This window comes from Cherax quadricarinatus, chromosome 6 (genome assembly GCF_038502225.1).
Source record: "Cherax quadricarinatus isolate ZL_2023a chromosome 6, ASM3850222v1, whole genome shotgun sequence".
Taxonomy (NCBI): Eukaryota; Metazoa; Arthropoda; class Malacostraca; order Decapoda; family Parastacidae; genus Cherax; species Cherax quadricarinatus.
In genome coordinates, this window is record NC_091297.1 from 20,684,538 (window position 1) to 20,696,852 (window position 12,315).

Consider the following 12,315-nt stretch of genomic DNA (forward strand, 5'->3'; position numbering starts at 1 on the left):
GCGGCCCATATCCTTTCGCATGCTATTTCATTACTTTTTAACAAGTCACTAGAAACTAGCACCTTCCCGAAACTACTCATGATGGCAAGGGTTACACCAATACATAAAGGTGGTGACCCTACAGACTTAAACAACTATAGGCCAATATCAAACTTACCATTGCTATCCAAAATCTTTGAGAAACTTGTGCACAGGAGACTATATTCATTTATAACAGCACAAAACATACTCAACCCCTGCCAATTTGGATTTAGGAAAAATAAAAGCACTAATGATGCAATCATAAAAATGCTAGATCTGCTTTACACAGCATTGGAAAATAAGGAATATCCACTAGGAATTTTTATTGACCTAAGAAAAGCTTTTGACACAGTAGACCACGACATCCCACTCCACAAACTTGACCATTACGGTATAAGAGGCCATGCGCTTGCTTATTTCAAATCTTACCTTACTAATAGGTATCAGTATGTTACCATTAAAGACACAGCATCAACAACACGGCCACTTGATACTGGAGTTCCGCAGGGAAGTGTCCTTGGTCCCCTGCTCTTCCTCAATGATCTTCCAAACGTATCCCAACACCTGAAACCCATTCTATTTGCTGACGACACGACTTATGTCATCTCTCACCCTAATCTTGCCACCCTCAACACCATTGTTAACGAGGAACTGATCAAAATATCGACTTGGATGACAGCCAATAAACTTACGCTTAACACTGACAAAACCTACTATATTATGTTTGGTAGCAGAGCAAGAGATGCACAAATTAACATTAAGATCAACAACACTCTAATTACCAGACATAATGAGGGCAAATTCCTAGGCCTATACCTTGACAACAACCTGAATTTCAGCACCCATATCCAACACATAACCAAAAAAGTATCCAAAACAGTTGGGATCCTCTCCAAAATACGATACTACGTGCTCCAAAATGCCCTTCTCACACTATACCACTCACTTATTTATCCATACCTCACCTATGCTATTTGTGCTTGGGGATCAACTGCAGCAACACACCTAAAGCCAATAATAACCCAACAAAAAGCTGCAGTAAGAATAATCACTAAATCCCTGGCAACACACCCCCCCACTCTTCATAGATCTAAACTTACTCCCTGTTCAGTACATCCACACTTACTACTGTGCAATCTACATCTACAGGACCTTAAACTCCAGTATCAACCTTGACCTAAAATGCTTTCTTGATAGTTGTGACAGAACCCACAGGCATAACACCAGACACAAACATCTCTACGACATTCCCATGTCTGACTAAACCTTTACAAAAATTCAATGTATGTCAAAGGCCTTAAAATCTGGAACACCCTACCTGAGAACTCTAGAACTGCAGACACATTCATCACCTTCAAAACTACCATTAGAAAACATCTTATCTCCCTGATAAACCCCATCAACTAACTACACGAATACCAACTGGTGGTTCACACTTACACTCACTCACCCATTTGACCATAAACAGAAATATTAATCTCAATCTTAAAATAATGAATCCTATGATACTCCAATACTGAAACTATGTACTGTGCCAAAACAAAAGCATTCACATTGCTAAACTCACAAACTAGTATTTAGTCACTTAGCCATAATACCAACTTACCTCATAATTTGTAATATTTTAAAATAAAGAATTAAACTAAGTCTGCCCGAAATGCCTAGCCATGCTAGGCGTTCTAGTGGTACACTCTGTAATCATTATTTAACTACATGTAAACCACACAACAACCAAATTCTGTAAATTCAACATTGTAATCTTTATAGAGAATAAACTTTGAATGAATGAATTGTTTTGACAGGCGGGAGGGGGAGTGAGTAATGAGACAATATGTCATTTTGACAGCTGCCGACTCCTGACTCAAAACAATTATAAGCCACACACTCGCACCCAAGATAAGCTTGCTGAATGGTGATAATAGCAGTTTTATGAAAGTATCTAGTGACTATATATGTGTATATATATTATAGAAACCAGAAGCAAGAAGGGAAGGCAGGAATGAAGGAAGGACTAGATGAAAGGAAGGAAAAAAGTAAGGAAGGACAGATGAAGGAATGTAGGAATGTCCTCCAGGTAGCCTCCAGGTAGGAAAGGAATGAAGGAAATTAGGAAGGAAGGAATGATGACACACGACCATTTACCTAGGATAACTACATAACACAACTGCCTGCTAATACTTTGAAGAAAACTGCTCAGACGAGGTGTTTTGTCTTTGCACATAAAAAAAACTTCCACAAAAATGCACACACTGATTTTATGTGTGAGGAGTGTAAAACACCACTGTGTATGACACCATGTTTTATGTGTGAGGAGTGTAAAACACCACTGTGTATGACACCATGTTTTATGTGTGAGGAGTGTAAAACACCACTGTGTATGACACCATGTTTTATGTGTGAGAAATGTAAAATACCATTGTGTATGACACCATGTTTTATGTGTGAGGAGTGTAAAACACCACTGTGTATGACACCATGTTTTATGTGTGAGGAGTGTAAAACACCACTGTGTATGACACCATGTTTTATGTGTGAGGAGTGTAAAACACCACTGTGTATGACACCATGTTTTATGTGTGAGGAGTGTAAAACACCACTGTGTATGACACCATGTTTCAAAGAGTTCCACAAGCTGCAGAACTTATAGGAATATGTTCAGTGACTGTATATTGGTATATATATTATAGAACAATAGTAATAAAAATTTTTTGTATTGTTTGTCTTTGTAAACAAGTTTTGTAAACAATATATTGATAATTATGTTTGTGTGCTTATTGTGTTGCATACAACGAGTGTATATATGTACATTGCACCTTACTTTGGTCTCACAGGCCACATAAGTTATGTGAAAAAATAAAATAGTGAAAAAAAACAACAAACCTTCAAATACAAGTAAACTAAAGTTTACCGGGTGAGCGGCAGTCGCCGCTGTTGCCATACGTGGCTCATTTTCTGCAAACTTCATGCCTCTATATCTGGGTAAGTACTGATGGGAAAATTTTTTTTTTGGGACTAAAACAATCAGAAAAATAATCTTAACATTTTCATAAGAAAATTTTTTTTTTTTTTTTCGAATATTTTGCGACACCAGGAGACACTTCAGGATTGGGCCTTTCGACAGTCAAAGGGTTAATCTCTATACAATGTATTTTTTGTGTGAATATTTTTGGGTTTCTGGAACGGATTAATTGTATTTCCATTATTTCTTATGGGAAATATTGCTTCGAATTTCAGACTTTTCGAATTTAGAACTAGCTCCTGGAACGGATTAAGTTCGATTTTTGAGGTTCCACTGTACAGAATGGGAGTTGACACAGCTACTTTTTGCTGATGATACTGTGCCTTTGGAGGATTCTAAAGAAAAGTTGCAAGAGTTAATGGACGAGTTTGGGAGGGTATGTAAAGGTAGAAAGTTGAAAATGAACTTAGATAAGGGTAAGGTGATGAGGGTATCAAATGATTACGATAAAGAAATACTGGATATTACATTGGAGGGAGGGAGTATGGAAGAAGTGAATGTTTTCAGATATTTGGGAGTTGACTTGTCAGCAGATGGGTTTATGAAGAATGAGGTTAACCATAGTACTGATGAAGGAAAAAAGGGGAGTGGTGCTCACATCTGAGTCCGGGATTTGGGAAAATAGGAGTTTCCTCTTTGATTCTGGTACAACCGAACGTGAACAAGACGGCCCAGCAGCAGAGGTGGAGGGTTGAGGGTCGTCTGGGTTTTCCTCACTATTACCGGTATTATAGTCATTAGTTTCGGTCGCAACCTCACCAAAACCTTGAAACTCATCTTCACTGGCACTTCCATCTGTATCAGAACTGTCACTGGGGAACAAAAGTGTCCCAATTCGCCGAGGAGTGAGGAACTACTTACCGCAAGGCATGGTGAACAAGGTCTACTAAAATGGTGTTCCCACAATGCGCCACTGGGTCCCAGATTTTTTTTTCTACCGCGCACACTGACCACACACACCCATTCTCTCACATCTAGGCCTACCAGCCTTTTCCTGCGAGATTTGAAGGTGCTAGAATTTATGCGTACCAGTACGTCAAAAACCATGGCGTGTAAGTCATACTAGTACGTTGGAAACCCTAAAAGGGTTAATAATAATAATAATAATAATAATTATTTTAGGGAATTAGATCTATGCTCCAGTTCCCAAAATTAATAATAATAATGAGGGTGCTTCAGTTCTCTAAATTAATAATAATAATAATAATTATAATAATGATAATAATAATTATAAAATAATAATAATATTGAGGAGCTTCAGAACGCCTCCAACTCAGTGCACTATTTATCTTGCCGTGGAAGCATTTTTCTCGTGTTTTGCTTGCATTTTGTGCAGTCATTTTGCCAAATTTCTTTTTTCTAACCATGGGTCATAAGAAAGTAAGTGCAAAGGACAGTACTGAGAAGAAAAAGAGGATGATGTCCATGGAATTAAAGCATGAAATCAGAGATAAACAAGCAAGGTGTGCAGGTTGTAGGTTGAGGGGGAAGCGAGGGAAGCTCGCTCATAACTCAGAGCAAAAAATCGACCAAGTGACAGCTCGTATCTCAAAAAGCTTGAATTTTGGGACACTTGTAAGACAAGATTCCAATGTTTTGTATACAGATTTATCTTTACATTTTTTTTTTTAAGGGTGATGTATGAAGCTGAGTTTGAAATTTAAGTGTTTTGGGGGCATATTTAGGTTTTAAACTACAAAAGTAAGAATTTATAGGCATTTTTTTAATGACGTCCAGAATTTGCGGTTTTTCCAAATTCGCAGGTGATCTTGGAATGTAACCCCTGTGAATTTGGGAGGAACTACTGTACAATGCCTGCACTTTAAAGGAGGGGTTTAGGATATTGGCAGTTTGGAGGGACATCTAAACTGTTGTGTCTGAGCGCCTCTGCAAAGACAGTGATTATGTATGAGTGATGGTGAAAGTGTCAAATAATGATGAAAGTTTTTTCTTTCTTTTTGGTTTTTTCTTTCTTCATGGGTCACCCTGCCTCGGTGGGAAATGGGTGATGTGTTAAAAAAAAACTTTACCTATTATTATCAACATCATTATTAATTTTTTCAACATATTGGCCATGTCCCACCGAGGTAAGGTGACCTGAAAAAGAAGAAACACTTTCACCATCACTCACTCCATTACTGTCTTGCCAGAGGCAATATCCCCACCCCTCCTTCAGAGTACAGGCACTGTACTTCCCACCGCCAAGACTCAAGTTCAGCTAATCGGTTTCCGTAAATCCCTTCATGTTACCTTACACTCCAACAGCATATCATTAAAATCACTTGCCTCCACTCAGTCCTATCTAACATACTCACACATATGCTTGCTGGATGTTCAAGACCTTTCCATACAAAACTTCCTTTACCCCCTCCCTCTAACCCTTCCTAGAATGTCCCCTACCCTATCTTCCTTCCACTACAGATTTGTGAGCCCTCCAAATCATCCCATTTTGTTCCATTCTTTCAAAATGTTTGAACCACCTCAACAACCCATTCTCAGCCTTCTGGAATGGGTTGTTGAGGTGGACCCTCGACTTACGATATTAATCCGTTTCAGAGAGCTCATTGTTAGACAAAATTATCGTTAGTTGAATTAATTTTCCCCATAAGAAATAATGGAAATCTAATTAATCCATTCCAGACACCCAAAAGTCTGAAAAAAAAAATTTTACCACATGAAACATACATTTTCCTACACAGGAAAAGAAGGATACATGCACAATATACTGTACTAAATGAAGAATAAATGACACTTACCTTTATTGAAGACGTAGTAATGAGTGATGAGACACTGTTTTTCTAGAACACTCTGGGATTTTCAGAGTGATACATGAGTAAAGACTTCACTTTGCAATCCCCACTAGCATTATAAGAAAACATGAGAGTTAGCCTGTCTTTTATATGCTTGTGTCCTGGGAGTGCCTTTTCCTTCTGAGTAATGTAGGTCCTGTTTGGCATTTTCTTCCAGAACAGGCCTGTTTCGTCACAATTAAACACTTGTTGGGGTTGGAATTTTTCAGCTTCACCATGCCTTATCACACTGTGTATGCCACTATGATTCTTAAATCTCTCAAACCAACCTTTGCTGGCGTTAAATTCACCAATATGAGAACTAGCTCCAGGCATTTTTTCCTGTTCACCTGGGTGTTAGTTGACTAGGGTGGGTCACATCCTGGGGGACAAGATTAACCCTTTCAGGGTTTCCGACGTACTAGTACGGCTTACGCACCAGGGTTGATGTACTAGAACGCCTAAATTCTAGCGCCTTCAAATCTAGTGAGAAAGCTGGTAGGCCTACATGAAAGAATGGGTCTATGTGGTCAGTGTGCACAGTATAAAAAAATCCTGCAGCACACAGTGCATAATGAGAAAAAAAAACTCCAATCGTGTTTTTAGTTTAAAGCAGCGACTTTGCAGTGTATTTCCGTATGGTATTTATGGTTGTATTCTAGTTTTCCTGGTCTCATTTTATAGAATGGAAGACATATTACAGAAACTGAGATGATTTTGATTGGTTTCATAATGAAAAGTACCTCGAAATTGAGCTCAAAGTAGCAGAAATGTTCGATTTTACCAAATTCAAAAGTAAACAAATCATGCCACGCTTCCAATACACGTCAACTGGTGAGTCTAATATTCTTTCACAAGTGCACTGATATTATTTATACCATTTCTACACTAATGTAGTAGTCTGCATAACAGTAAATCTTCTACTATTTGCGAGAATAAAAATTCAAAGTGGAAATCAAAAGAGATGCAAGAGGGGCCGGGGATGTGACTAATGAACAGAGGAAATGTTATTTTAGTGCCAGGAATGTCTGTCTTGCTTATTCTGGACCCTATTTGGAAATTGGCATCTTCTGAAATTTGTGTGAAATTGGCAAAATTGCCAGTTTCTGATCACTTTATTGGATACTTGAAATCGGTAAATGGGTGGTTTCTTTTACTCATTCTATAGAAAAAATGGAGTTCTAGCGAAATAGATATGATTTTTGTCGATTAGTACACTGAAATTGGCCGAAAATAGGGCTCAAATTGGGCGAAATCACCGATGAGTAAACATAGTCGAGACCGCTAACTTCGCGAGAGCATAATTCTGTAAGCTTTCCATCAAATTTCATACTTTTGGTGTCATTATGATCAGGAAAAGATTATCTATCACTTCATAAGAAAAAATATTTTTTTTTTTTCCAACAAATTTTCTACCCTGAGAACGAGTTAGGAGAGGCCCTCTCGACCCTGAAAGGGTTAAGGACCCCAATGGCAATAAGTTAGACAGTCCTCGATCATGCACTGACTTTCTTGGGTTATCCTGAGTGGCTAACCCTCTGGGGTTAATTGCTTCTCGGTAATTGTTTCTCGTTAACTCACACCAACAACACTTTCTCCACATCTTCAAGTAGTACAGCTGACGGTGGTGCAGCAACAGCTGACAGTGGTGCAGCAGCAGCTGACTGTGGTATAGCAGCAGCAGCTGACTGTGGTATAGCAGCAGCAGCTGACCATGGTACAGCAGCAGCTGACCCTGGTACAGCAGCAGCTGACCCTGGTACAGCAGCAGCAGCAACTAACCATAGAACAGCAGCAGCAGCTGACTGTGGAACAGCAGCAGCAGCTGACCATGGAACAGCAGCAGCAGCTGACCATGGAACAGCAGCAGCAGCTGACGGTGGTGCAGCAACAGCTGACCATGGTACGATAGTATTTCTCACCCTTTTTACCACAGGGTTGGCACTAGAAGCTTTCTTTGGACCCATGGTGGCTTATTTAGCAGTTACAAGCACTAAAAACAATGGAACAATACAAAATTTATTGAATGTATGCATGCAACCATCTGCCCTGGCTTGTAAACAATGGCACTAGCTGAGCTGAGGCACTCTGGCCAGACGGACCGCGTTCGGGACGAATGATATAAGCTGAGTTTTTCTTCGTAGGTCGGGGAAAACTTTTTACGCTGAAACACTTCGTAAGTCGATTCTATCATTAGATGAGGCCTTCGTAAGTCGAGGGTCCACTGTATTAGTAATCCCGCATGTCCTTCTAATCTCCAAACTACAAATTCTCTGCATAATGCTCAGACCACATATTGCCCTCAGACATGACTTCTCCATTGCCTCCAAACTCCTCCTTGTTGCAACATTCACAACCCACACAATATTATTATTACATTATTATTATTACAGTGGACCCCTGAGTTTCGAACCTTCTTCGTTCCAGAAGGCTGTCCAAGTGCTGATACCTAACGAATTTGTTCCCGTAAGGAATAATGCAAATTAGATTAATCCATTTCAAACCCCCCAAAAATACACTTATAAAAGCACTTACAATATTACACTTACATAATTTGTCGAGTTGGGAGCAGTTCGAAACTTGGGGTACCACTGTATATTATATATTAGAATTATTATTAATTATTATTATTATTATTCCATATAAATCACAACACTGTTGTCTGGAATAATTTTATACAATAATACCAATGTTCTCTTCCACTGAACTATGCCTTGCCATGGCATGCATTAGGCAAGCTTTATTTCAATGAAGCCTTCAAAAAATAAAAAGATTCACATAGGTAATCAGGCAAAAAAGGATTTAATAAAGGTATCTAGCAATATCTCATATGTACTGTATTGTTTGTATGATCCACTTAAAGACTTCACTACAGCAATTCCAGTCAAATCTTTAGAAAATCAAAAAAGTATTTATTTAAGCAATCAGAAAAAAAGACTAATTAAGAATATCTTACAGCAACTCATACATACTGCTTGTGTGATCCGGTTGGAAGTTTCATTTATGAATGCAACCATAAACCAATCACCAGCCACAGGATATGGGACGGATAAATACGAGGGGCTCAAATCTGAAAGAAGTTGGACCTCATACACCTGGGAACGATTCACCCACAGTCGAGGTGGATATTCTGCACCATCAGGATTCACTACAGGATAACTCTCTGCTTGCAGGAAACTGAAAATAACAAACAGTTTACATTAAGAATAGGGAGCATATAGTAAATCCTCTTATAATGTGGGGGATATGTTCCAGAAAATCAAAGCCTTATGGCAAATAGCTTCATGTGAACTGAAGAACACATGGAAAAAAAGAGGGTTATTTTCCAAAGACCTTTAAATTTGCCAAGCAACATTTTTTTAAATATTCTAAATACAAATTATTACAGTTTATCTTACCTTACATTCTGTCATTACTGACCAACAGAGGGGTTAATATGGTCCTATTGGACTGAGGGGGATGGCTGTGGACGTTATGTTGATGTGGAGGCAGGGTCATCAGTAGCTGACTGTACTGGAGTACTCTAGTGTTTTTATAATGCATTTCTGGTCTGTTTTACCCAGCAGAATTGACCTCTGACATTCTTATTTTCTTTTCATTCTCTTTCTGTATGGATGGTAGATTCTTTCAAGCTAAAATTGCACGCAGTCTGCATCACTTGCATCTAAAATTTTAAATTTTATAAATACTGCCAGTGATTCAAATAATTCTTCCTGGCACCTTCAGCATCCCTAGTATTCCACTTAGGCACCATGAGACAAGATAGGGTGGTGAAAAAGATTCAAAATTGTTTGGTAAATGCATACTGAGAAGGCACGTGATGTTACCAGAAAGCAACTCTAGGCAGCATGGGGAAGGGAAGGAGCTATGGTCTGCCTAACACTTGACTCTTACAGCCACCTTGGGTCAGAGGGGAAACAATCTACAGTGCTGGCAACCAAGATGCTTCCACACTTACGAAGCATACTATCAGGCACTATGCAAAAACAGAAGCACTTTTTTCAATCACTTTAGAGAAAAATCACTATACAGTGTCACTTTATAAGAGGGTGTACTGTGCTGTATAGTAAAAAAAAAAACATTTAAAATACAACTGCATATATTACCTACATTCAGAACAGTACTTAATAAGTAAAATAAGTTGTAGCTTACATGTTTAACAATTTAGTATTTATTCAGAAAAAACACCCATTCAGAAATTTTATAACTCATTAGTACCATTAAGGAACAAATTACATGAGAAATGCACATTTATAAAGAAGTTATCAAAATACAGCACAATATTTTAATTACAAAATATATTTTAAAATATAATGTACTATCTTAGCTACTGTATCAAACATTTCAAGTTTAGGTCAAACAGCCAAATGAATTCTAGAAAAAATATTAAACTTACACAGTAATGCTGCGGGGGTCACATGCCAAGCTGTCATTGGCAGTGAAATTATATAATGCCATAGACACATGTGCAGGAACTGAGAAGTGGAAGATCTGGACATCCTTATATGAACGGTAAACGTATACCTGTCTCCCTGCCAGCACTTCATATAGCACCTTTCCTCCTGCATCATGAAAAAAAAAATATTTGCTGAGCCAATGTTTTTACATTTATCAGATGTCAATTACAATATGCTGCAGTGGGTGGGAAACCACTCTTGGAAAAACACAAAATCCATGTTTTGCATGTTCAAGTGCCTTGCAAATGAGCAAAGTACCCTTAGTTGCCTATTCCTACACATCTTTTGAATTTCTTTGTTTAGCAGCTGACACTCTGACTGTAGGATGAGCCAAGTCATGCTGAGGTAGAAAAGCAGTAACAACAACTGGAGAGGTTTAGATCATGTCCATCAGGTCTACCATCAAGAGATTACAGAATAAACCCCCTGAAAATGCATCCTCCTTGTATAAAATGTGCATCAGGAGTCAAAGCTATTATACTAAGATAAAGAGATTAGGTAGGGCAAGCCATAAAATGTGTGTCTATAAATAACATTCTTCAGGAGGGGAACATGGGAGGGATTGCTCCACTGAAGAGGTATGTACCTATGCAACAGATGTCCAGGGCCTATAAAAATGCAAGTCTATACAATCTCACAATAACATGTATTAAAGTGAGGGCTTGTCCTAATTAAGTCATACCCAAATTGTCTTCATCAAATATGATGAATGATCAAATGATGCAAAGATTTGAAATTACAAAGTTGCAGGGATGAGGGGAAAGAGGGTCACAGGGATCTCTTAAGTAAGGCTCTCTAGCTATTATATCAGTATACTCTAGATACTCGAGATGTTTTTAACAATATTTTTGAAGAAGTTGGCAAATTGGGAGGTTTTAGAATCATCTGGTACAACTACATATTTAAGAGCCATTTATTTTCATCAATGATGACATTGATTTACCTAATTTTAATACAAATGACCCATTGCCATACACTGATGATTATAATTGTTTTATGAAAACAGGCCTTCACTTCATTCATGTCAATGCAAGATCACTTCTTCCTAAATTGGCAGAGATTAGGATTCTAGCTAACAAAATTAGAGCGGCAGTTATAACCATCTCTGAATCCTGGTTGGATGATACGGTGACTGACAACGAGGTCAAAATAGGTTACAATATAAAACGCTTAGATAGGAACAGAAAGGGTGGTGGAGTATGTGCCTACATTAGAAATGACGTAGTTTTCAACCCAAGACCTGATTTAAATAACAATAAACTGGAGATTCTATGGTTTGAAGTGCTGCTTCCCAAGACCAAACCCATCTTAGTAGGAACTAGTTACCGCCCTCCTACCCAGGACCAGTTCTTAGAAGACTTTTCTAGAGTATTGTCCGGACTTGAAAACAATTGAAAGACAATAATACCGGGAGACTTCAATATCTGTTTTCAGCAGCAAAATAACGGGCTATGCAAAAGGTATAAGCAAATTCTAGGTTTAAATAGTTACACTCAACTAATTAATACACCAACCCGGATCACACAGTTCTCAGCCACCCTAATTGACCACATACTTTGTAGCCGCTCTGAGAACATTAGTCAGTCAGGCATCATTACCACAGGCCTTAGTGATCATTTCATCATTTACTGCACTAGGAAAATCACTAGGGATAGGATAGGCCTACACAGGACAATAAAAATGAGGTCAACTAGAAACTACAGTAAAGAAACACTGGTAAATAGGCTACACAATTGTGACTGGACAGTGATAACAAATTGCACGGACGTAAACGATGTCTGGGAAAAATTCAAAACAATGTTCAGTACCATCCTTGATAATATTGCACCAGTTAAAAAGGTTAGGATTAAACGAAGAACTGAACCCTGGATGACTACTGAGATATTAGATAATATGAAATTCAGAGACCAGCTGCTAAAAAGATTTCAAGCAAACAGACAGGATATTGCAGCACTAAATGAATTCCAAAGGGTGAGGAACAGAGTGCAGAGACTTATAAAAGGAGCAAAGGCAAAGCACTAGTAAACCT

At 38.3% G+C, this 12,315-nt stretch overlaps 1 protein-coding gene across 4 annotated transcripts in view; it reads right to left on the reverse strand.

The window, feature by feature from the left end:
* LOC128692541 (transmembrane protein 8B) overlaps positions 1-12,315 on the reverse strand; it is a 296,349-nt gene that overhangs the window by 228,986 nt on the left and 55,048 nt on the right. For 3 of the 4 annotated variants that reach the window (XM_070080854.1, XM_070080860.1, XM_070080865.1), the window contains exons 3-4: positions 10,226-10,391; positions 8,802-9,006 (exon numbers count right to left, since the gene is read on the reverse strand). In XM_070080854.1, coding sequence (XP_069936955.1) covers positions 8,802-9,006; positions 10,226-10,391 — 371 coding nt within the window. Of the gene's footprint in view, positions 1-8,801; positions 9,007-9,227; positions 9,497-10,225; positions 10,392-12,315 lie in introns of those variants that run through there. The other variant, XM_070080869.1, reaches the window with a different exon arrangement.